At 45.5% G+C, this 26,549-nt stretch overlaps 2 protein-coding genes and 1 long non-coding RNA gene across 4 annotated transcripts in view; 1 reads left to right on the forward strand and 2 right to left on the reverse strand.

The window, feature by feature from the left end:
• Positions 1–22,923, reverse strand: part of TLE6 (TLE family member 6, subcortical maternal complex member) — a 45,818-nt gene extending 22,895 nt beyond the window's left edge. For both annotated transcript variants that reach the window (XM_070793153.1, XM_070793152.1), the window contains exon 1: positions 22,821–22,923. The gene's annotated coding sequence lies outside the window, so the exon portion shown is untranslated. The remainder of the gene's footprint in view (positions 1–22,820) is intronic.
• On the forward strand, positions 4,158–9,070 carry LOC139184107 (uncharacterized). Its single transcript, XR_011567572.1, has 2 exons — positions 4,158–4,615; positions 6,306–9,070. It is a non-coding gene; the product is annotated as an uncharacterized lncRNA (long non-coding RNA).
• On the reverse strand, positions 8,831–22,955 carry LOC109576411 (zinc finger protein 77-like). The gene is made up of 4 exons (XM_019985034.2): positions 22,821–22,955; positions 12,459–12,585; positions 10,677–10,857; positions 8,831–10,259 (listed from the first exon to the last, which is right to left on the reverse strand). Exons 1-4 carry the CDS (start codon positions 22,821–22,823, stop codon positions 9,164–9,166), a joined length of 1,407 nt encoding a protein of 468 aa, XP_019840593.1. The 5' UTR covers positions 22,824–22,955; the 3' UTR covers positions 8,831–9,163.
• Between the last annotated feature and the right edge of the window lie 3,594 nt (positions 22,956–26,549).

Consider the following 26,549-nt stretch of genomic DNA (forward strand, 5'->3'; position numbering starts at 1 on the left):
CCATTTCCTTCTCCAAGCATTTTTTTATTTTTATTTTTTGAGGAATCCACATGCTTTATTTTTTTCCGGCGTACACCCAGTGCAAAAAATAAAATAGTCACAAATGTGAAAACACGAGCTAGGTCACCATCCAGTGACCACGATGGCCTATTACAACCAACGCAGTTATTAACAAAAGCAAACCACTTCAGTATTCTTGCCTTGAGAACCCCATGAACAGTATGAAAAGGCAAAATGATAGGATACTGAAAGAGTAACTCCCCAGGTTGGTAAATGCCCAATATGCTACTGGAGATCATTGGAGAAATAACTCTGGAAAGAATGAAGGGATGGAGCCAAAGCAAAAACAATACCCAGTTGTGGATGTGACTGGTGATAGAAGCAAGGTCCGATGCTGTAAAGAGCAATATTGCATAGGAACCTGGAATGTCAGGTCCATGAATCAAGGCAAATTGGAAGTGGTCAAACAGGAGATGGCAAGAGTGAATGTCGATATTCTAGGAATCAGCTAACTAAAATGGACTGGAATGGGTGAATTTAACTCAGATGACCATTATATCTACTACTGTGGGCAAGAATCCCTTAGAAGAAATGGAGTAGCCATCATGGTCAACAAAAGAGTCAGAAATGCAGTACTTGGATGCAATCTTAAAAACAACAGAATGATCTCTGTTGGTTTCAAGGCAAATCATTCAATATCATAGTAATCCAAGTCTATGGCCCAACCAGTAACGCTGAAGAAGCTGAAGTTGAAGGACTTCCCTGGTAGCTCAGACGGTAAAGCGTCTGCCTACAATGCGGGAGACCCAGTTTCGATCCCTGGGTCAGGAAGATGCCCTGGAGAAGGAAACGGCAACCCACTCCAGTATTCATGCCTGGAAAATCCCATGGAACGAGGATCCTGGTAGGCTATAATCCATGGGGTCGCAAAGAGTCGGACACGACTGAACGACTTCTGTCTGTGTGTGTGTGTATGAAGACCTACAAGACCTTTTAGAACTAACACCCAAAAAAGATGTCCTTGTCATTATAGGGGACTGGAATGCAAAAGTAGGAAGTCAAGAAACACCTGGAGTAACAGGCAAATTTGGCCTTGGAATACGGAATGAAGCAGGGCAAAGGCTAATAGAATTTTGCCAAGAGAACGCACTAGTCATAGCAAACACCTTCTTCCAACAACACAAGAGAAGACTCTACACATGGACATCACCAGATGGTCAACACCGAAATCAGATTGATTATATTCTTTTCAGCCAAAGATGGAGATGCTCTATACAGTCAGCAAAAACAAGACCAGGAGCTGACTGTGGCTCAGATCATGAGCTCCTTATTGCCAAATTCAGACTTAAATTGAAGAAAGTAGGGAAAACCACTAGACCATTCAGGTATGACCTAAATCAAATCCCTTATGATTGTACAGTGGAAGTGAGAAATAGATTTAAGGGCCTAGATCTGATAGATAGAGTGCCTGATGAACTATGGACCGAGGTTCGTGACATTGTACAGGAGACAGGGATCAAGACCATCCCCATGGAAAAGAAATGCAAAAAGCAAAATGGCTGTCTGGGGAGGCCTTACAAATAGCTGTGAAAAGAAGAGAAGCTAAAAGTAAAGGAGAAAAGGAAAGATATAAGCATCTGAATGTAGAGTTCCAAAGAATAGCAAGAAGAGATAAGAAAGCCTTCCTCAGTGATCAATGCAAAGAAATAGAGGAAAACAACAAAATGGGGATGACTAGAGATCTCTTCAAGAAAATTAGAGATACCAAGGGAACATTTCATGCAAAGATGGGCTCGATAAAGGACAGAAATGCTATGGACCTAACAGAAGCAGAAGATATTAAGAAGAGATGGCAAGAATATACAGAAGAACTGTACAAAAAAGATCTTCAGGACCAAGATAATCATGATGGTATGATCACTGACCTAGAGCCAGACATCCTGGAATGTGAAGTCAAGCGGGCCTTAGAAAGCATCACTACGAACAAAGCTAGTGGAGGTGATAGAATTCCAGTTGAGCTATTTCAAATCCTAAAAGATGATGCTGTGAAAGTGCTGCACTCAATATGCCAGCACATTTGGAAAACTCAGCAGTGGCCACAGGACTGGAAAAGGTCAGTTTTCATTCCAATCCCAAAGAAAGGCAATGCCAAAGAATGCTCAAACTACTGCACAATTGCACTCATCTCACACGCTAGTAAAGTAATGCTCAAAATTCTCCAAGCCAGGCTTCAGCAATACATGAACTGTGAACTTCCAGATGTTCAAGCTGGATTTAGAAAAGGCAGAGGAACCAGAGATCAAATTGCCAACATCCGCTGAATCATGGAAAAAGCAAGAGAGTTCCAGAAAAACATCTATTTGTGCTTTATTGACTATGCCAAAGCCTTTGACTGTGTGGATCACAATAAACTGCGGAAGATTCTGAAAGAGATGGGAATACCAGAACACCTGACCTGCCTCTTGAGAAACTTATATACAGGTCAGGAGGCAACAGTTAGAAGTGGACATGGAACAACAGACTGGTTCCAAATAGGAAAAGGAGTACATCAAGGCTGTATATTGTCACCCTGCATATTTAACTTCTATGCAGAGTACATCATGAGGAACGCTGGGCTGGAAGAAGCACAAGCTGGAATCAAGATTGCTGGGAGAAATATCAATAACCTCAGATATGCAGATGACACCACCCTCATGGCAGAGAGTGAAGAGGAACTAAAGAGCCTCTTGATGAAAGTGAAAGAGGAGAGTGAAAAAGTTGGCTTAAAGCTCAACATTCAGAAAATGAAGATCATGGCATCTGGCCCCATCACTTCATGGGAAATACATGGGGAAACAGTGGAAACAGTGTCAGACTTTATTTTGGGGGGCTTCAAAATCACTACAGATGGTGACTGCAGCCATGAAATTAAAAGACGCTTACTCCTTGGAAGAAAAGTTATGACCAACCTAGATAGCATAGTGAAAAGCAGAGACATTACTTTGCCAACAAAGGTCCGTTTAGTCAAGGCAAGGAGATCCAACCAGTCCATTCTGAAGGAGATCAGCCCTGGGATTTCTTTGGAAGGAATGATGCTAAAGCTGAAACTCCAGTACTTTGGCCACCTCATGTGAAGAGTTGACTTTTTGGAAAAGACTCTGATGCTGGGAGGGATTGGGGGCAGGAGGAGAAGGGGACGCCAGAGGATGAGATGGCTGGATGGCATCACTGACTCGATGGACATGAGTCTGGGTGAACTCCGGGAGTTGGTGATGGACAGGGAGGCCTGGCGTGCTGCGATTCATGGGGTCGCAAAGAATCGGACACGACTGAGCAACTGACCTGATCTGATCTGATCTGATGGTTTTTCCAGTGGTAATGTATGGATGTGAGAGTTGGACTGTGAAGAAAGCTGAGCGCAGAAGAACTGATGCTTTTAAACTGTGGTGTTGGAGAAGACTCTTGAGAGTCCCTTGGACTGCAAGGAGATCCAACCAGTCCATTCTAAAGGAGATCAGCCCTGGAGGAATTGATGCTAAAGCTGAAACTCCAGTGTTTTGGCTACCTCACGCGAAGAGTTGACTTATTGGAAAAGACTCTGATGCTGGGAGGGATTGGGGGCAGGAGGAAAAGGGGACAACAGAGGATGAGATAGCTGGATGGCATCACCAACTCGATGGACGTGAGTGTGAGTGCACTCTGGGAGATGGTGATGGACAGGGAGGCCTGGCGTGCTGCGATTCATGCGGTTGGACACGACTGAGCGACTGAACTGAACTGAACTGAAAAGGTAGAGAAACGAATAAAATATGACCCCATGTCTGGAAGAAATAGATTTTCGGGGAAGAAACATTCCAACAATGGGAATGTTTTCTATAGGGGTGTGTTAGCATGAAGAAAGTGTTCGGAGAAATACACATTTATTGCTTTTGTTAGTGACCGTTCCTTATCAGAGTAACCTGTGCGCTCAGGGATAATGCAGGACGCCCTGCACCTTTCCGGTAATAACCACGCCCACAGCGGCGGAGAGGGGCGGGGCCGGGCACTGGGCCCTATCGCGTCCCAGTGAGCTGTGATTTGAGATGACAGCTCACAGTCAGGAACTGCCCACAAGTCAAGTTTCTCTGCTTGGCGATTGGAGGACGAGGTTAGCCCGCCCACCCTTGAGGCTCCACCTATACCAAGCCCTGGGCCTGGCCTTTTTTCCCGCTACCAGCAGCCCCGGAGCCGGAAGCAGGAGCGAGGTTCTGGGACCCGGCGGCGACGGCGACTGCTTTTAATTTCGCCGGCCAGCTGGCCCTGTGTCTGCTCCGGCCGAGTCTGGAAGAATGGCAGGCTGCGCCGGGAATGCGTCAAAGGGCGGGGCACAGTTCAAAGGACAGAACTGTTGTTAGAAGTTAGAATTGCTGAGTCCTGGTCGGCAGGAGGCTGGTAGCACGGGAGTGGACCCCCGTGGTTTTGGTTGGGGGAGCGAGACTGTTTAATCCTCTGTAGGACCCGGATCGGACCTACTTTAGGATTTCGGAGGAGTGCGTGTAGATGAGATGCAAATACAGCGTAGTTTCCGTTGGCTCAGAGCAAAGCAAGCCACGTGCAAACGTGTTAACGTCGGCTCTGGAGGGCATCGTGGACTCAGGTCCTATTTCCTTGGGAACCACAAAGATAAGATGCTTGTAGTTTGTATGTCGAACGTACATAACAGTACCAGCATTTAGGAAGTACTGAGTGTGATGTAAAGTATAACACGTTATAGTGTTAGTTCGTCATCGTGGTGGTCATCCTCATATTAAAGTCTTAGACCCCCTTAAGTGCAGGCAGCAGGACAGCAGTTTTGACCATGGATTTTGGAGAAAAGAGTAGTATCAAATGAATGGACTAGAGCAGTGACTTCTCATCCCTGGGGCAATTTTGTCCCATCGCACCCACAGGCTTGACACTATCTGGAGACATTTTCTCCCACGTGACAGGTGGGGGTGGGGTGTTACTGGCATCTAACTTCACCCATCTAGTGGGTGGAAGCCAGGGGTGCTTCTCAACACTCTATACTGAATGGGGCTGCATTTACCACTCAGAATTATCCCCAGTGCTTAGTACAGCAGATACCAAGAAACCCTGTTTAAGTAATGCACGATGTGGAGCAGACATTCATTGTTTAGTCATTAAGTCGTGTCCCTCCCCTTTGAGACCCCTTGGACTGTAGCCCACCAGACTCCTCTGTCCACGGGATACTCCAGCCAAGACTACTGGAGTGGGTTGCCATTTCCTTCTCCAGGGCATCTTCCCAAGCCAGGGATGGAATCCAGGTCTCCTGCGTTGGCAGGCGGATTCTTTACCATTGACTCGCTAGAAAAACCCCAGATATTCATTAGGTATCATATTATTTTTTCTTGTGGCCACACTGGACAGCACGTGGGACCTTATTTTCCATACCAGCAATCGAACTTGTGCCACCTGCAGTGGACGCGTGGAGTCGGACCGCCAGGAGAGTCCCCTTATTATTGTGAATTTTCACAGAGAAATGATTTTCTTTCAGATCCAAAGTAATTCTTTAATCTCAATGAAACACCATTTACATATCTGCTTTTTAATGAAACAACTCAAAGAAGTGCAGAGAAGTATTACACATTTTATCTTTCAGCCATATTTGTCACACACATTTGTAAAACAGTACAGATAATTCCTCCTCCTCCCTGCCTAGAGGTGGCCATTTCTAATTTGACATGTTGTCTTGTAGTCTATGTGTACATAGGATTTCTTTTTAAATGTGTTTAAAAACTGCTGTTAACAATCCTACTGTGCATATTCACCTCCAGCTTTCCCCCCTTCTCTTCCTGCAATGCTTTTTAAAAATTCTTCTGCAGCATGGGGCATGTGGGATCTCAGTTCCTGAACCAGGTATTAAACCCATGCCCCTGCACTGGAAGTGCTGTAAGTGGGGAGTCTTAACCACTGGACTGCCAAGAAAGTATTTGCAATGTTATTTTTAAGATTCAGTTTTTATACACCAGGGTTTCTTAGATTCAACATTTGGTACCAGATTGCTTTTTGGTGGGAGTGTCCTGTGCACTGTAGGGTGTGGAGCAGCAATCCCAGCCCCTAGTCACGCTCCAGTAGCAGCCCCTCCCCAGTCAGTCATGATGTTCAAAATTGTCTCTAGACACTGCCAAGGTCCCCCCCACCCCCCAGGGGCAGAATTACTCCTAGTGGAGAACCAGTTTATATTTGAAGATGTAATTAGTTGCTGACATCTGCTTTGTATGTGCTATATTTAACCATATTCTTTCTGACCAATTTTCTCAATGTTTTTATTTTTGTTACTGATTCAGGTCCTTGGACTCTTCAACAGAAGTTGCTAGGCCAGATGAAGAATTCAGGCAAGGGACTGAATTACTGGGACTCCAGCTGCAGAAGGAGGGAGTGAAGACAAGTAACAGGTGCCCTTGATGGATCTTGGAGGGGTGGTGGGCTGGTCCCTTAAAAGGGGTCAGGGTGGGGGCGGGTCCATGAGTTCAGCCCTAAGAGTGGCTTAGTGGGTCTCTCCTCCTGTGGATACTGGGCAGGGATCATGCATAGGACCTTGCTTTTGACCCCAACACCTCAGAAATGGCAGCTGAGTTTTTGTTCATTTTGTATCTTGTTGGTAATTTGCCCCAACTGCTCATGTGTGCAGTTATTTTTAGTTTCCCATATAGTTTCTCTGTAACCTGTTGTTCCAGGGAGATGTCTGTTCAGGTGAAAGCACTGCAGCAAAGGGGCCCAGGTCCAAACCTTTCTCAATCTATAATTGGGAATAAATTCCCCTTTTCATTTGTTTCAAATTGAGACATGGCTAAAACTAGTGAGTCAGTTTCTCAGCAGGATACACGTGAAGAAAACATGTGACAACAGAAAATAGCAGAGTTCATATAAAAATGTAAAGCTATTAAACATAGTAGGTTTATCATTTAGAGCAGCCAGCTGTAAGAGACAACGTTTACAGGGGCCAAATATATGCAAAAGCACTTATCTCAATTATGGAAGTATTCAAAACAACAAATGCAGTGTCATTACAGCCTCTCAACAGTGCAACCAGGGAAGAGGTTTCCCACATCTGTGGCTGCTGTATTACATCTGCCATGATGGAGGAAGGAAACATCCCCTATTAGAGGAACAAGATGCTTCCCACAGAAATCATGTAATTAGGAGACTCCTTGGACATGAAGAGGGCCACATGATATGAAAAAATTACTGAGGGATCTTCTGAAGCCTGAAGAAGTGGCCTGATGGACCCCAAAGAGCCACAGGAACATGCAGGGAATTGTGTGAACCTGAAAACCAAAGAGGACCCAGGATAAGCGGCCTTGTCCACACTGCTGAGCAGAGTCCACACTGCTGCCCAGCAGGTAACTAACATCAAACATGTGTCTGACTGGGGCTGTTCCACACAGGCAGAGCCAGAAGTGAGAAAGCAGTGCTGGAGCTCAGGCCACCAGGCTGCCCTGCAGCTCTGTCTCCTGATGGTACAGAAGAGCTGAGAATCATGGCTTCTTCACTTCTGCTCCAGACTTCATGCATCTTCCTCTTCTCAAGAACTTTAACTCAGAATCACTAACAGAAGGACTCTGGATATACAGTTTCCCACCATGAAATTAAAAGACACTTACTCCTTGGAAGGAAAGTTATGACCAACCTAGATAGCATATTCAAAAGCAGAGACATTACTTTGCCAACAAAGGTCTGTCTAGTCAAGGCTATGGTTTTTCCAGTGGTCATGTATGGATGTGAGAGTTGGACTGTGAAGAAAGCTGAGTGCTGAAGAATTGATGCTTTTGGACTGTAATGTTGGAGAAGACTCTTGAGAGTCCCTTGGACTGCAAGGAGATCCAACCAGTCCATTCTAAAGATCAGTCCTGGGTGTTCTTTGGAAGGAATGATGCTAAAGCTGAAACTCCAGTACATTGGCCACCTCATGCGAAGAGTTGACTTATTGGAAAAGACTCTGATGCTGGGAGGGATTGGGGGCAGGCGGAGAAGGGGATGACAAAGGATGAGATGGCTGGATGGCATCACCGACTTGATGGACGTGAGTTTGAGTGAACTCCGGGAGTTGGTGATGGACAGGGAGGCCTGGCGTGCTGCAATTCATGGGGTCGCAGAGTCGGATACGACTGAGCGACTGAACTAAACTGAACCTTACCCAAGATGACAACACAGTTCAGTAGAATCATCTAGACAGCAGCTTTCATCTCCATGCGAACAAGTCATTCTTCTTAACTCTGTGTTTTGTGTCCAATTTCTAACCAAGGTCAAGGACAATGAGCAGAGGCCAAATTACAAACATTACCAGGCAAGACAAAAGGTCTTTCAAGACCTTCCACAATTATTGACTACTGTGAGGAACACAGATATAGTATCCACTAGCAAAAAAGAAAGCGACTTCACTTTCACTTTTCACTTTCACGCACTGGAGAAGGAAATGGCAACCCACTCCAGTGTTCTTGCCTGGAGAATCCCACGGATGGGGAAGCCTGGTGGGTTGCCGTCTATGGGGTTGCACGGAGTCGGACACGACTGAAGCAACTTAGCAGAAGCAGCAGCAGCAGCCAAAAAGAAACATGGAAGATATACCTTTCAGTATAAAGACTCCAGAGGAGAGTAAATACTGAGTCAGGAAATTCCAGTACCTATAACAGTGGATGAGAAAAGACTTTTCAACGATATTATGATCATATTATGATCACATACTATGAACATTTGGCAAAGTAAAGATCAAAAATATTTTCTTCTAAACTGATACCACATTAAAAAAAACACAAATCAAAAAAAAAACAAAACTTTCATTCTGGGTCTATTGTAATGACATTGAGACATGTAGTATATAATTGTGTATTTAATGTCAAGGTAACAAAACACAAGTAGTAAAGATGATGAGAACATAGAGGGATGACTACTATCTTAAGTGTTCAGATCAGCAACATGAACTAGAAATTAACACACTGGGATCCCTATTCAGGATGAGGCACTTATAAGGAAAAACTATATTTATTTCCATTAAAAAAATTCATCCTACCCTGAGTTTTCAAGTACAAAATAAATGAAGTGCTGAAGGCTTTCCCTGCATTCTTTCCATTCATAATGTTTCTCCCCCTTGACTGCTTCATTTATAAGGTTTTAAGGGAGAAGGCTTTCCCACCAATCTTTGTACTCAGAATTTCTCGCCAGTATGTGTCTTCATGTGTCTCTGCAGGGATATGAGACACCTGTAGGCTTTTTCACACTGCTGACATTCATACGGTTTCTCTTCACTGTGAGTTATCATGTGTCCTTGCAAAGATCTTGGATACCTGAAGGCTTTCCCACACTGCTGGCACTGATAAGGCTTCTCTTCACTGTGTGTTTTCATGTGTTCTCGAAGGGACGAAGAAGTGATGAATGCTTTCCTGCATTCTGTACATTCATAGGGTTTTACTCCACTGTGTGTTTTCACGTGTTTTCTGAAGTACTTAGGACAACTGTAGGATTTCCCACAATCATTACACACATAAGGCTTCTCTCCTGTGTGTATCCTCACGTGTCCTTGCAGGGATTTGAGATAGGGAAAAGCTTTGCCACACTGCTTACATTCATAGGGCTTTTCTCCACTGTGTGTTCGCATGTGTTCCCGAAGGTAAGTGCACCAGCTGAAAGCCTTGCCACACTGCTTACACTCATAGGGCTTCTCTCCAGTGTGCATTCGGACATGTTCTCGGAAGTGTGAGATGCCAGTAAAAGCTTTCCCACATTCTTTGCACTTATAGGGTTTCTCTCCAGTGTGAGTTCTCACGTGCCGTTTAAGTTGGCAATAATAACTGAAAGATTTCCCACACACATCACACACATAGATTTTCTGGCCATATTGACCTCTCTTATGTCCCTGAAAAGTGAGAGCTTTTCCAGATTTTTTACAGTCTAAGGAATGTTTACTACTGTGACTCTTCACGGATCTCTTAGATGCTCGCCCATCATCTTGACATTTATCAGGTTTCTCTACAAAGTCTGTTTCCCCAGCAGGGCTGAGGCACAAGACACAACTGCAGGTTTGTCCACATTCCTCACATGTATAAGGTTTTTGCCCAATGTGAGACTTTTGCTGATTCTTCTTCAAAGAATGATCCCTGAAGGCTTTTCCACATGTAATGCATTGATGAGGCTGAATTTTAGTCTGATAACTCTCATGCACAGTAAGATCTATAATCCTGTTCGGTGTTTTTAGAGATTGATGATCTTCTTTACCTTCACAGAGACTTTCCACCAAATGATTTCTGGTCAAAACAGGAAGTGAATTATTAGGGATTAATGATTTGTTTATGGTTATTCATTATTATTTTGACTATATATCTGTGGTTTTCAATGAATGGGCATGTTTTCAGCACTCTCTGCAACATGACGAAGTGCAACAAAGGTTAATGCTCTGGCTGAGGGCTCAAAGACAGCCATAACTTTCAGTGTTTTTTACATGAGATTTTCTAATCATCATTTCCTACTGAATTAAGTTTCTGATGCTCAGTATCTATAGCACACTTATAAAAGTATTGTTTGTAAAATTTCTGAGTACACAATTGTTTATTAGCTAACTTTACAATTGTTTAGCTAAGTTTACACCTTTCTTTACCATCACATGAGTCTAACACTCTGCTGAGATCCCTCATCCCCCTTCTCCCTGTGGGAGTGCCACTCACCTCACACGCCTCTCCTGAGTTAGATGCTGATCTCGCAGGTTATGAAATGCCCAGTTTTCTCCCAAAACAGACCTAGAATCATTTCTTGTGAATCTTACAACTTCCCGTTCAATGCATAGTCCAGTCTCCAAGATATCCCACTGAGGACTTGATACACTGACCTTAACTTGAGGGCAAGAACCTGCAATAATTGGAAGCATAATTAAATCATTGGGAAAGAAATGGTGGGGGAAAGGAAAGAGACCATATCTAGATTTCTTTCCATAGACTCATTCAAAAATGTAAAATAATTGTATAAAGGAAGAAAGGAGATGTGTGATATTGTGATCTATCAGACACACACATACACACACACACACATATATTTGGTTACTGAGATGACCAACATGTACTTTTCAAACTGGGTCCTTATTCACAGTTTCCTGCTCAGGGATCTCAAAACCCTTGGAATTTCCTGAGCAATACAAACAACAGAATAATATGTGGTCTCTTGTGCTCATTTCCAGAAAATGCTTCAGGATAAGAAAGGTGAAATAGGTTTCCTATGATTCATAACAAGCCTTTTCCATCCCAATTGAGTTTATATTAATGAAAGAAAGTGTTGCAAAGAACCTGAGTATGGGGACTAATTGCCAATAAAGATAACCACGTGATTAAATAGTTGAAACTTTCAGTCCCACCCATATCCCTCAACACCCCCAAAACCTCTGGGGGTGGGAGAGCAGCTAGAGATCAAATCAACTGGCAATGGCTGGTGACTTCATCAACCGTGCCTATGTAATGAAGGTATGAAAAAAAGGTTTGGAGAGCTTCTGGGTTGGTGAACACATAGAGATATGGTGAGACTGGCACCTGGAGAAGCAGGGAAACTCCTTTTCAAATCTAGATGCATTTCTTACATCTAGCTGTTCCTGAATTATATCCTTTAATAATGAACCTGTGATCTAGTAAGAAGCATGTTTCTCTGAGTTCTGTGAGCTATATTAATATATTAACTGAACCCAAGGAGAGAGTGATGGCCATCATAGGGAAAATGAGTCAAAATGGCAGTCTGTTCACTAATAAGTACCTCACAGAAGTAAAGTAGAAAGGAACTGGGCAAAATGCACTTTCCCAAATGATCCCTTTGTCAGAGGAGCTCCAAAAAGACTTCAAGTGGACAAGAATGGATGAAAAGTCCAAGAAGGAAGCCAAGTTAATGACACCTATCACCTTCTCAGAGACCTGAGTTGTGCTCCTAACGGGTACATCCAAATATCCCTCCCTGACCCAGAGCATGCTCCTCCCAAGCAGGTGTGCTCCCTGGTGATCACAGGTACAGAGGCCCTGGATGAAGTCTATGGACCCAGCTGCCCCTGGGAGGTGAGACAGAGTGCAGCTGCCAAAATGCTCCTAGAGAATGCTCCTCATGGGGAGGGTGGAGGACAGGTTAAGTGTAGGTTTAACTGCAGCAAGATCATCTCAAATGTGTACTGATCACAGGATAATTTTCACAGGGTGAAATCCATTATGCTTCTCTCATTGGCCCAAGGTGACAATGGAGACCATGCTCACAGTTGTGAAATTAGGGAGCCTCAGGATTCTGATCAAGAGTAATAAAAATCAATTCAGTATAGTAACACTGTCATGGAAAAGCTATCTACTTTAGGTAGGTTTTAAAAAGGTGGGGACCATGTTTGCCATTTTTTTCAAAATACTCCCATCCTCATCACTCATAAGAAAGGACATTGTAAGAAGTAATTGTTCGCTAAAGACTTAGTGCAGGGAGGAAGCCGTCCTCACCCACAGTGGCCAGGTTCCTGCAGGTCTCCAGCATCACATCTCTGTAGAGCTTCCTCTGAGCAGGGTCCAACAGTTCCCACTCCTCCAGGGTGAAGTTCACAGCCACGTCTTCAAAGACCACTGAGTCCTGAAACAGCCACATGTTCTGTGTCAGCGAGACTCCTCCTTCACCCCCAAGTGGGAAGGATGGGGAGGCCAACAGGCGGGAACTGGATTCAGTTCCTAGGACTCCTGAGCTCATACTCTTGCAGGCAGTGATCACATGCCAGCAAATCTAATGCAGGTTCCTCAGTGATGGTGAGTGCTGGACACTGAAGCAAAGTGTAACTGATAAACACACACATAATGAAAAAGAACTGTTTTTAATGAAACAGAGCAGATCATGAGGCTGGACAAGTACTGAAAATGAAATCATTATTCAGATGACTTGGAAATGGATATGGGGCCTGCTTGTAAGTTATTTCCTTGATTCTCCAAGAATAGGAGCATACTGTCAGGAGGTTGTGGACAGATTTTCCAGGACCGCTGCATCTGAACAACTTTCAATTTGACTGAAACAGCATATAAAAGCCTGGTCTGGTCCCCTCACATCTGACAGAAACATACACACAATGCTCTGCCAGGATGAAGTGGACACCAAGGGCACAGACACAGGTCAGGGTCCAGGGCCTGGGACACCCGTGGAGTTAATGTCGGGTTAAGAGGAGGCCTGGCTCCTGAGGGATTGGTCAAGCCAGCAGGGTCTGTCTGATAAATAACCAAGTGCCCAGAGTACAAGGAAGATGCCCCACAAAGAAGAGCTGCAGAAGATTTGATGGCAACAGAGTTGAAGGTAACTTGAACAGAAAGAAAAAAAAAACACCTAATTATTATCTTTAGGACAACATAGGCTGACACCACACCCCTGAAATACAAAGCAAATGATTATTTTTATAAATTAGAATTTTAATCAAAGATATATTCTGGAAATCTAAATGATAAAATTCCTACTATATCAGCTACAAACACAAGGCTACCTCACCTTGGGCTGCAACTGGGGTTTGCTAATCAAACTCCTGAAAATGTGGACTACTTGGGAGTTTGTTAGCAGTCCTAGGGTTAGGACTCAGCGCTTTCACTGCCTGGTTGCCCAGTTGGCTCCCTAGTCAGGAAACTAAGATCCCACAAGCTGTGCAGTGTGGCCAAAGGAAAAAAAAAAGGGACATTAGTCATCAAGGAAATGCAAATAAAAACCACAGATACTTCTTCATACCCACTAGGAGAGCTGTAAGACAGACAAGCAAGTGTTGGTGAGGATGTGAGGAACTTGGAACCCTCAACCACTGCTGGAGAGAAGGTAAAAGAGCGAAGCCACTTTGAAAACAGTCCAGCAAATCCTGAAGATTATTAACACAGCACCATATAACAGCAATTGCACTCTAGCTATCTAACTACCCAAGAGAGGCAAAAGGAAAACACCAACCCAAAAACGAATACACACAGACACCCACAAACATGAGTTGTGACAGCCAAAATGTGGGAATAACTCAGAAGGTCATCAACTGACTTGGATAAACACATTCAGTCTAATCTCACAATGGAATATTACTGGCAACAAGAGGAAGGAAATACTGATCCATAGCAAAAAAATCAATGAACTTTAAAAACATTATCAGAATTCACAAATGCCCACTGGCAGTATCATATCATTGCAGACTGCAAACTCACAAAAACAAATCTCAATGCATTTTGATCAAGCGAAATAAGCAAATGAAATGTAAATGTTTAAACAGATCTTTTAAAAATATAATCAACTTTTAAAAGCTGAGAGGGTGGGGAGCAGGGACATGTTGGTGTGTGTCTGCAGGAGTACAAGCCTTGGAACCTGGACAGCTGGGTGTGAATCTGAAAGAACCTGTGAGTGGCAGCAAGGTCCGTGTACCTGTGTGTTGCATGGATATGTGGGTCTGGGGGTGAGCAAGCACCTGCATGCATTTGACTGAGAACATCAGTGTCTGAGAACATCTGTGGCAGTATTGTGGGCCACTGGGCATGTTTGCGTAGGCATCAGGTGGCACACACCTGATTGTGATTTGCAGGGTTCACTTGTTCGCTCAGTTCTTATCTGCATGCATCTGTGCTCAGTGGTGTTTGATTCTTTGCAACTCCATGGACTGTAGCCCGCCAGACTCCCCTACCCATGGAATTCTCCAGGCATGAATACTGGAGTGGGTTGCCATTCCCTTCTCCAAGGAATCTTCCTGACCCAGGAATCAAACCCAATTCTCCTGCATTGCAAACAGATTCTTTACCACCTGAGCCACCAGGTTCTTACCTACTGAGCACTTAAGCCTAAGGAGCTGGACATATAGAAGTGGACAAGGCAGGCCAAGCACCCTGCCTTCCTGGAGCTTGCCTTCCGGCAGGAAGACAGACCATAAACAACACTATAAATGTTATCTGGCTATGCTGGATAAATGGGATAGAAAAGGAGAGCAGGGTGAGAGACAGAGAGCTGGGGGCAGGGTGCAGGTTAAGAAGCGTATTGGTATGTGTGTCCAAGTGTTCATCTGAGAGTGGTGTCTGAGTGTATGTGTGTCCCAGGAGCAGAAGGCTGCCATCTGGCCCTCAGCCCAAGTGTCCCCCCGACATCCATGTGCCCTACTTGGCACCTCCATCCCAGGCAGCCCTCCCCACTGCCCCATGAGCTCCCCAAATGAGTGAGAGTCCCAGCATGAGCCATCCAGCCCATTCTCTCAATGCCACCCAGCCCAGACACCCTTGCCTTCCCCACATCTCAGTCTCACTTGGCCCCCTCCTTACCCCACCCAGCACTGCATCAGGGCTACCACTGGTAGTGTAATGGGTAGAAGGCTAGAGACTGTCAAAATGGCACTGGGGTAATAACCTAAAACAACAGGGCTAGACTCATGCCACAGGGGGAAAAATTTTTTTTTAATTAAAACTAAAATCTGATTGTTACTAATACTAGTTTTCTTTCTCAATTATGTCTATAAAAATGTTTTAGTGGATAAATTCCAAAACATTTAATGACAATAGTAGAAGGAAAGAAATGGAGAGATGAGCATATCCACAGAGAGACTATGATGTCACCTTCTCCCAAACATTTAAGAATTTTATGAAGGTACCATTCCAGTGCACAACAAGGTTTCTCTTAGGATTGGTTTGTTCTGCTTTGTTTGACTTAAAAACCACTTCTAAAAACTGAAATAAAAGACGAATTTCTAAAGACAACCAAGATTTTCTATGGAGTAAGGTGGTGGGATGTTTCCTAATGCACATTAAAACATTTTAAACTACAGCGATTATGACAGGATGGCGTTAACAGAGGGATGAATAGATATACCTATGGAAAAAATCACAATGCACAGAAACAGGCCCAGCTGGATCTATGCCAGGACACGTGCTGCTGGGAGGGGGCTACTGATACATGGGGCAGCAGCCACTGGCTATCTCCAGGGGAGTAAGAAATCTTTTCTCTTATGACTACATGTACAATAACCAATTCACTGTGGACTTAACTGTGAAAGAACAAAGTAGGACACTCTGTGAGACACTACAGGGAAACACATTTATGACTTGAGCGTAGGATGAGTTTTCTTATATATGGAAAAAAGAGTAAGCTACAAAGGACGAGATGGATAAATTCAATCCAAGTCTATTAAAGTTAAGAATTACCCAGAATTGGGGTGGGGCTGGGAGGGAGGTTCAAGAGGGAGGGAATATATGTATATTTATGGCTGATCCACTTTCTTGTAAGGCAGAAAGCAACACAACATTGTAAAGCAATTATTCTCCAATTAACAATGAATTTTAAAAAGTACAAAATCGAAAGAAATGATAACTCACAATCTAGGAGAACATATTTGCCATACCTAGAAATGAAAAAAGATGAATGTCCACAGTATGTAAATAAAACATAAGAAATCAGTAGACATACAAATGAGTTCAAGGTGAGGAAACTATTTCACAGAAGATGAATTACCCATTGAAATAAATGCTCACCACCAATGTTTATCAGTAAAAACCAATTTACAATCACAAGCAGACCCCATTTCACACAAATGGACACAAAAGATGAACGAAATTAAGTTGGATTCTCCAAGTACTAGGAATGGCATGGAATAAACACTCAACTCCAGTCACCCCTCTGCACTTCCTAGTGTTTCTAACTTATCCATAATCTACAATCCCACAATTTTTCTCCTAGATATAAAATATTTATACCTTGCACTTAGAGTTGGGAGACAAAAAGGAGAACAACAGCACTGTTGACAAATCAAAAATAAATGTGAGGGACTTCCCTGGTGGGGTAGTGGCTAAAACTCCATGCTCCTAATGCAGGGGACCTGGGTTCGAGCCCTGGTCAGGGAACTAGGTCCCATGTACCGCAACTAGGAGTTCACATGCTGCAACTAAAGACCCCATGAGCTGCCAAATAAGTTTTTTTTTTTTTTTTTAATGTGAGACAACCCAAGCCCCACGAGGACTGGATGGAGGAGTTAAATGGGGAAGCCCTTCCTCTGAGATGAGCACATTTGAAACAAACGGACTGAGAACCACAGATAAGCCTTCTGTGTGCCGCTTCTGGTGTGGAACTGGTCACCTTCACTTACTACAAATGTAGCAGAAGCAAAACCAAATAAAACACCGCTGATGATGAGGGACACCTGCAAAGCTGCAAAGAATAAAAAAAGATCAGGACAATCGTCATCCAGGGGGCTGACTGCTGGGAGGTGCTATCAACCAACCAATGAATAAAAACCTACACCTCAAATACAACCAACAGACACCAACAGCAAAATCACACAGGGAATTATCTGGCAAGGATTTTAAAGCTATAGAAAATACTTCAATGAGTAATTACAAACACACTTGAAACAAATAAAAAATTGAAAGTCTCAGCAAAGAAATAAAAGCTACAAAGAAGAACCAAATGGAAAATTTAGAACTGAAATACAGTAACTGAACTAAAAAACTGGATGGTTTAAAATTCAGCATGAATATGACAGAGAAAAGAATCAATCAACTTGAAGGTAGGACATCAGAATTCAACCAATCTGATTTAAGGGATTAAATATGATAGAGTACCTGAAGAACTAAGGATAACACAGTACAGGAGGCAGTGATCAAAACCATCCCCAAGAAAAAGAAAGGCAAAGAGGCAGCATGGTTGTCTTAGGAGGCCTTAGAAATAGCTGAGAAAAGAGCAGCGAAAGGCAAAGAAGAAAAGAAAAGATATACCCATCAGAATGCAGAGTACCAAAGAATAGCAAGGAGAAAGTCTTCCTAAGTGAACAATGCAAAGAAACAGAGGAAAACAACAGAATGGGAAAGACTAGAGATCTCTTCAAGAAAAAGAGATACCAAAGAATATTTCATGCAAAGATGGGCACCATTAAGGACAGAAACGGTACAGACCTAACAGAAGCAGAAGATATTAAGAAGAGGAGCCAAGAATACACAGAAGAACTATACAAAAAAGATCTTAATGACCCGGATAATCATAATGGTATGATTACTCACCCAGAGCCAGACATCCTGGAATGTGAAGTCAAGTGGGCCTTAGGAAGCATCACTACAAACAAAGCTAGTGGAGGTGATGGATTCCAGCTGAGCTATTTCAAATCCTAAAAGATGATGCTGTTAAAGTGCTGAACTCAATATGCCAGCAAATTCGGAAAACTCAACAGGGGCCACAGGACTGGAGAAGGTCAGTTTTCATTCCAATCCCAAAGGAGGGAATGCCAAAGAATGTTCAAACTACTGCACAGTTGTACTCATTTCACAAGCTAGCAAGGTCATGCTCAAAATCCTTTAAGCTAGGCTGGCTTCAACAGTATGTGAACCAAGAACCTCCAGATATACAAGCTGGATTTAGAAAAGGCAGAGGAACCAGAGATCAAATTGCCAATATCTGCTGGATCATAGAAAAAGCAAGAGAGTTCCAAAAACACATCTACTTCTGTTTCACTGACTACACCAAAGCCTTTGATTGTGTGGATCACAACAAACTGGAAAATTCTTAAAGAGATGGGAATACCAGACCACCTTACCTGCCTCCTGAGAAACCTGTATGCAGGTCAAGAAGCAACAGAACCAGACATGGAACAACAGACTGGTTCAAAATTGGGAAAGGTGTATGTCAAAAGCTGTATATTGTCACCCTTTTATTTAACTTACATACAGAGTACATCACACCAAGTGCCGGGCTGCATGAAGCACAAGCTGGAATCAAGATTGCCGGGAGAAATATCAATAACTTCAGATATGCAGATGACACCACCCTTATAGCAGGAAGTGAAGAGGAACTAAAGAGCCTCTCAATGAAGATGAAAGAGGAAAATGAAAAAGCTGACTTAAAACAACATTCAAAAAACTAAGATCATGGCATCTGGTCCCATCACTTCATGGCAAATAGATAGGAAGACAATGGAAACAGTGACAGGCTTTATTTTCTTGGGCTCCAAAATCACTGCAGATGGTGACTGCCACCACGAAATTAAAAGACCCTTGCTCCTTGGGAGAAAAGCTACAACAAACCTATACAGTGTATTAAAAAGCAGAGACATTACTTTGCCAACAAAAGTCCTCCTAGTCAAAGCTAAGGTTTTCCCAGTAGTCATGTACAGATGTGAGTTGGACCATAAATAAGGTTGAGCGCCAAAGAACAGATGCTTTTGAACTGTGGTGTTGGAGAAGGCTTTTGAGAGTCCCCTTGGGCTGCAAGGAGATCAAACCAGTCAATCCTAAAGGAAATCAAATCTGAATATCCATTGGAAGGACTAATGCTAAAGCTGAAGCTCCAATACTTTGGCCACCTGATGCAAAGAGTTGACTCACTGGAAGACTCTGATGCTGGGAAAGACTGAAGGCAGGAGGAGAAGGGGATGACAGAGGATGAGATGGTTGGATGGCATCACCTACTCAATAATCATGAGTTTGAGCAAACTCCAGGAGATGGTGAAGGACAGGGAACCCTGGTGTGCTGCAGTCCATGGGGTCACAAAGAGTCGGACATGACCGAGCAACTGAACAACAACAACAATCTGAATAGCAGAGAGAAAATAGATAAAAAATAAATGACAAGTGTCTTAGAGACCCCTGGGACAAACACAAAACATTAGTATCACTGGAGTCCCAGAAAGAAAGGAAAAGAGGATACAATAGGAAATTAACAACAGATTTAAAGGACTTCCCTGGTGGTCCAGAGGTTAAGAATCCATTTGCCAATGAAGGGGACATGGGTTTGATCCCTGGTCTGGGAAGATCCCACAAGCCGAGGGGCAACTATACCCGTGAGCCACAATGACTGAGCCTGCACTCTAGAGTCTGGGAACCACAAGAGAAGCCTCTGCTCACTGCACCTAGAGAAAGCCCAAACATAGCAATGAAGACTCAGCACAGCTCCAAAATAAGTAAATAGTTCTTAAAAAAAACTGTACACACACATAAGCAAGTGTATCTGAAAAAACCAAAACCCTACACCTTCACATAATGGAAGAAAAATATCTTAACATACTTGTACAATGAGCCACAGGACAGAAGACTCTTATCAAGGAAACAAAAGGGAAGAGCAGCCAAGTGTGAGTCGCTCAGATCAGCAGCCTGCTGCCCATGGTGCACAGGAGACCCCAAGTCAGAAGGTCAAAGCTATGTGAACTGGGGATCAAGGGGTGCCCCCAGGGCAGAGGGAGGGACTGAGCTTTCCCATGGAGGTAAAAAAAGCCCCCTCCTCTGAGCTTCAATTTCACCAGGAGGAAACCCTCAAGTTCATCCACCGTCTCTCAGCAACAGTTGAACCCAAGGAGACTTCACCATGTCCGACCATCACACTCACTCAGGGCGCACACCTCACAATCCACCAACTCCCTGGATGAGGCCCAAAGCAAAGGTCAGGAAACAGCCAGCCTTAGGGGACACATCACCTCCAGCACTTCTGCAGGTAGATCCCCTCCCCCACTCTCCTGCCATTAACAGCTCCTTCTGTGGTGGTTCTATGGTTCAAGGCCACGCATGTGGGGAAGGGCACCAGCAAGACCCCAGGGCACCTTCCTTCCCCTCGTTCCCAGGCTCAGCTTGTCTCCAACCCCAGGGGATGCACCGGTTTTGGGTCATTTACAGGAGACATGATGTCCCATCTCCGTGTGTGAATGAGGATCTGCAAAATTGCTGCTTCCTCCTGTGTTCCTGGATAACGCAGGGGAGGGAAATTTTAGGGCAGGTTTCTGGTTCAAGAAACTGGTTACTGCTCATCCCTTTGAGAAGACAGGCCTCAGTTCACTAACTCCTCGTAACAACAAGCTGTGACTCATCTAAAAAGAAGTGAGCAAGTCCCCATAGCACAGGTCACTGTTTCCAGAATTTCTGTGTCTGCTGACTGACTAATAACAGGAAGTGGACCAGCACCAGACACCCTTCACAGAAGAGTTGCTAAGATTCTTAAGAATCTTTTTCATTCACATCTCCACCCACTTCACATGAAGGGGTGGGAATGCCTGCATTTCCGGCAATTCTAATGGAGGACAGAACATTCCCTTCTCCCCAGAGGCATCTCTAGTTAAGTCCCAAAGACCCAGGAGAACCTGAGCCTTCAGGAAAGAGCAGAGACCTGAGATGTTACCACCGTCACTGAGGAGAAGCCAGGCAAGAAGAATTCAGTATTCTACACCTGCTGAAACCAGAAGCTGGAGGAAGGGAAGTTACTCGTGCTGAGCTGGACCAGAGGAGGCTGCTCCCCCATGTCAGGGGACAATGCTGAACCCTCTGTGAGCTCTGTGCTCCTGGAAACATGTATGGAAGGTGAAAGGACCCCTCACACTTCGGTGTTCTAGAAAATTGGAAGCTGCAAGAAACTGCCCCACTTGATTCAGAAAAGACTCACATGGAGACCCTTTGTTTATTCAGGGCAAGGCCAGATACTGCCCCCCAACCCCAAAGCCCCATTTCCGCCTCATTGTGATTAGGGGACCTGCTTGCCCCAATGACCACGCAGAACAGGTGCTTGTTGGCCAAACTGTGGTTCAACCTCTCGACTTCTCCCTGAACTTTGGCCTGCTTCACCCCAGCCAGCACACAGATCCCCAGCGAAAGGCTGGCCTCAGGGATCTATGGTCCAAGCACCACGCCTGGCCCTTCCTGGTTCTGGTCACTCCTCTCTGTAAAAGGAAAACTCTCCTTGCCCAGCTCTTGAGATACTTGCAGATCTTAGGGTCACGTGTCCTCTCTCCTGCAGGGCCCCCTGTGTCTGGTGGAACAGATCCTTCTCCCTCTGGAATAACTCATTTGAATAAAGGTCTCTTGTTAGAAGGTTAGGGTTGTTTCAATGCCACAGTCTTGACCAAGTGTTCTCAATGGCTCCTGTGAAAATTAAGAAAGTGAAAACTACCTAAAAAGAATCAAGAGTGGAGCCAGAAGGGAGAGCCTCACCCAGTACCACTTGACATCAATTAGAGGAAGAAATGTGGACTTCGGACCCCAAGAGAAAAATGGAAAACAAGAATCATCAATTACAGCACCCAACAGAAAAACATGTACATGCACTGCATCTTCTCAAGAAACTGGCTACCTCAGCAACTAGCCAATGAGAAAAATTGAATTTTCCATTTTCTCCATGGATTTTATTACACCAATACAACCCCTCCCAATTCCCTCCTTTCTCCACAATACATAAGTTTGTTGGACATGCTTATAGCTTTTGCTATACCTCGTCTGTCCCTAATTGCAATTTTTTGTTGTTCCCCAATAAATCCATTTTTCCTAGTAAGTAATTGTTATTTTTAAGATCAACATCCATTTTTTTTTACCCAAACTTTACTCCAAGCTTCTCTTCCCAAATGCCCCTGACTCTGGGTTACTCCCCACTACAACTACCAAACTGAGGATCACTGAGCGGCAGAACAAGTCCCCCCTGACCTGGGCCGAGGATGCCCTGACCACAGGACCTCTGATTCTGTCAATGAGCCTTCCTCACACAGAAAAGTACTTTTCCGTGTGGTTGGCGACGCTGGCACATCCCTGAGATCCGAGCCTCGGCGCTCTGGCAACAGAATTTGCAATAGAGTCTCTCTGACCAACTGTGGACTTGACTTCATCTGTCAGGTCCCGGGAAGGACCCCAGAACCCGACCACCCGCTCCGGACGTTGCCTCGTCCTCAGCCAGACATCCAACAGGCCAAGGACGCGGTCGAACTCACGAGACTCCACATCGCGGTCAGGGGCCGGAGACTCGAATTGGGACCCGGGAGCCCCACGAGCACCGGACAGGAGGCCGGCACGCGGAACGAAGAGGACGGTGGAGACTACCGTCCGGCCAGTTCGAACCAGCCCCAGCCAGTCTCAGCGCCAGCCCCACGCACTCACCATTTGAGCCTCTCACCCCGCATTCAGGTGGCTCTCTCCGTGACCCTGCAGCCCAATGGCTCAGGCAGGTCAGAGCGACAGCGAGGGGACACCAAGTGTCCCGCGAGGTAGGTGCGATGGGACGCCCTGGCAGCAGACAGCGACGTCACCACGTCAGCGAACGTGCCCTCCCCCGTCCCTGATTGGATGTGCCTCTGGGAACACCCCCTCCCGGGCCTTGATTGACAACTGGTGAAGGACTAGATTGTGAGGGACAGGCCGGCTGGAGGCCACGTGGCCAAGCAGGGCGGAAGTACCGGTAGTCGGCTTCAGCCCTTTACTGCCTGGCTTAATTATGTTCCAGGAGACTTGGCAGCGCCGGTGAACTCCAAGCCGAATCTACCCTTGGCCAGACGGACACAGCAGCAGTTCACAGGTTGCAGTCCCCTTTTCCAGAACATAAAAGTGCCACTCAGTTCCTTTCAGTGCTCCCTGTCCAGGGCTATCCCCAAAGTCCGGGAGCCAGGACAGGACAAGACAGGTGTGAAAGGAAAAATAAAATGGAGTCAGTATTACTAAGGTAGCGCTATAAACTGGAGCCAGGAGGCCACTGAAGAACTGGGGTTTAGGCAGGAATCAGTCCAGATGGAACGTGAACTTTTCACTACTTACTGCTTTAATGCAGGCATCCAGAACATTTGCCCAGTGGTTCAGAAAGTCAAGATACTTAAACGGACCCTTCCCCTAAATAACTCATGACAGCCTGTCTCTCAAGGACAAATATTTGGTTCCCTGTGTCAGTGTCTACCATAATTCATTCCAGGCAACTTTAACAGCCCTGTGGCTTTTCCTTTAATAAGCCTGATACTCTTTCTCCTCTCTACAACACTCTTTCAGTTTTACACTGTTGATGAAAAATTAACAGTGAATCGAATAGAGAAGATAAAGAGAATTTTATTTAAGCCAACCTGAGGATTATAACCCAGGAGATAAGTTTCTTATAAAACTCTGAGGACTGTCCCACTTACTAAAAGTCTAAGGCAGTCATATACCTTTTTTTTTTCTGGTCGCTCTCTGCTGCTTATGGGACCTTAGGTTCCCCAAACCAGGGATGAACCTGAGTGCCCTGCATTAAAAGGTGGATTATTAACCACTGGACTTCCAAAGAAGGCCTACTGCTACTGCTGCTGCTAAGTCACTTCAGTCGTGTCCGACTCTGTGCGACCCCGTAGACTGCAGCCCACCAGGCTCCCCCGTCCCTGGGATTCTCCAGGCAAGAACAGTAAGTCATATACATTTCTGAGACAAAGGAACATACATCAAAATGACACAATGACATTTCTCATAAAGTTCACCAGAAATACACAGTCTAAATCTGCAGGAGATCAGCCTGACCCCTGACAGGATTAGGAAAGGAATATTATCTTGGAGTTACACTGCTGGTGGGAGAAGGAGGAATACTTTTAAAAAAATCTTTCTTGTGGAGCAGACACTCCTGCCTTTGAGAAGGTCTGCTGGTTAATGGAGCCACACAAATCAACACTAGGAAGAGCCCAATATGCTTACATTTTCTTGTCTTGCCTCAAAAACATAAATAGTATTCCATCAACTCAAATCCATGTCCCCCCGAACTGCAATTCTTAAGACCCCAAATAAAACTCTTTTTTCTTTGCAGACTCAATACTGATTGCTGTTCTACACGAGACAGGAGGGCATTAGGACTTCCTGAGGCAGAAATCAACTTGTGGGGAAAGTCACTGTGGATCAGTTCCCAGAGTACAAGATACTCTGTGATGCTCCCTGCAGGTATGCAGAGGCCAGCCCCACTTTGACATTTTACCTTTGGCACTAGAAGGTCCGTAGTCCCACACATTTGGGCTTGACCAAGTTCTCTGTGTCCCATTTCTTACCCCACATTAGGACACTCCTCCCCACAGGTCCCTGAATGTTGGGTCGCCCCCATATCTGAGCAACACTGAAGTTCAGAACAAGTCCCTAGTCAGCTTCTTCAGAGAACAGGAGCCCTATCCAGTCCAGCCATGTGGGAAAACATTCTCCAGATGTCTTTGCAAAACCATGAGAAAAAATAACAGGAAACAGCAATAAAAAATAACCAGAGTACATGGGCTGATTGGCTGGGGTCAGAGTGACCTGCTTGAGCAGATGGAGAGAGAGGAGTGCGGACTTAGCAATGCCCGGTCAGCGCAAGTCAGAAAGCTGCTTGCACACGCACTGATTGTTTCTCTGATGTTCCTGCGGGGATCTTTGCTCCCAGCCATATGGTGGCCTTTGTACAGAAAATAACGTCGAAGTTCAAAAGAAAAACATTAACTGGGGACATGACTGGGAACATGCGAAACTCATGTTATCTTAAAAAAACAGATACTTTCTGCATACCAAGACGCTCGATAAAAGTGATGCAGCATTGAATGTCGGGGCTCTTGATCCTCGAGATCTTGAGTTCTCCGGTGCCATCTTTCTTTCTATTCTGTCTGTGTTTTCTTATGCCCTGCGGGCACCCGTCTCTCGCTCTATGTTGCTGAGCTGGACTCAGCACAGCCACGCTGGTCTCGTAATCCATGCGCCTCACTCGCCCAACTTCCCTCCTGGTCCCCCTCCTCTCATTGAAGACGAAAGCCCTTTGCGGTGTGGTTGGAGCTTCTGCCCTATTGCAACAGTGTTTCTTTATCATACAGTCTCCTCGACTAGTCTGGACTTGACTTTATCTGTGAGGTTCAGGGAGGATCACCCCCGCCCCCGCCTCCCTTTGAGTCTAACGGCCCGTTGGAAGCCGTTCTGTCCTCCCTCCGACGCCCACGGGACCACAGGCTGTGTCCGGACGCCCTGGACCCCGCGCAATAACAGGACAAAGGGCCATGTCCCCAACCCACGGTAGAGATGGGGAACTCTGGTCGGGACCCCGGGATAAGATGCCAGGTCCCCGCCGACCCCCACTCCGAAGGGGGAAATGGGTCGGGACCCAGAACAGGACGTCGGGTTCCTTCCTTGCGGGACCCCTGGACAGGACGCTGGGTCCCCACCCCGCAACCAAGGGAGAACTTGTGTCGGGACGCGCAACAGGACGTCAGGACCCCACCTTGAAGCCGAGAAGGAGACTCGGGTCGAGACCCCGGGACAGGACTCTGGGTCCCCACCGGCGGCCGAGGAGGGAACTCGGGCTGGAACCCCGTGGGTGTGACGCGGGGAGACCCTGGCCAGCCGTCATTTTCGGCAAGTTCCGGTCCGTCCAAACAGGAACTTTTCTCTCTTAGGGCCCTGAGCCATGCACTCACCATCTTCTCCTCGTTCCGGGTTCTCCAAAGAGTGCCCTGCGACCTCGGTTAGTGAGAGCGACTGAGACAGGACACCAGATAATGCCGGGACTAGATCACACCAGTGCTAGAAAGGTTGAGAGAAACTTCCCGGGGCTGGAAGCGCACCCGTAGCGTGCCCTGATTGGACGGCTTTCCAGGGCCCGCGCTCTGATTGGGCGTTAATTCTTCCCCGCCCCCGCCTTGATGGACAGTTCTCCTGGTCCCATCCTATCCTGATTCTAGTTGTCTGGACTCCGCCCAGCCGCTGCTAATTGGGCAGTTCAACCAGACCCCTCCCTTGCCCCGAGTGACAGGCCACAGAGACACGCTTGGCTGATCTGCCCACCTGGGACTTGGGCTGCGCGCACAGCCAGTTCTGGGGGAAGGCGAACCCCATGATGTCCGCTCCGCGGTTCCCCTGTGTCCTCCTGCATCT

This window comes from Bos indicus, chromosome 7 (genome assembly GCF_029378745.1).
Source record: "Bos indicus isolate NIAB-ARS_2022 breed Sahiwal x Tharparkar chromosome 7, NIAB-ARS_B.indTharparkar_mat_pri_1.0, whole genome shotgun sequence".
NCBI lineage: Eukaryota > Metazoa > Chordata > Mammalia > Artiodactyla > Bovidae > Bos > Bos indicus.

Coding starts and splice junctions, on each gene's coding strand:
- LOC109576411 (XM_019985034.2), bottom strand. Junction 10,858..12,458: donor CAGGAACCTGGCCACTGTGG/GTGAGGACGGCT, acceptor CAATTATTGCAG/GTTCTTGCCCTCAAGTTAAG. Junction 10,260..10,676: donor ACTCAGGAGAGGCGTGTGAG/GTGAGTGGCACT, acceptor TGTTTTGACCAG/AAATCATTTGGTGGAAAGTC.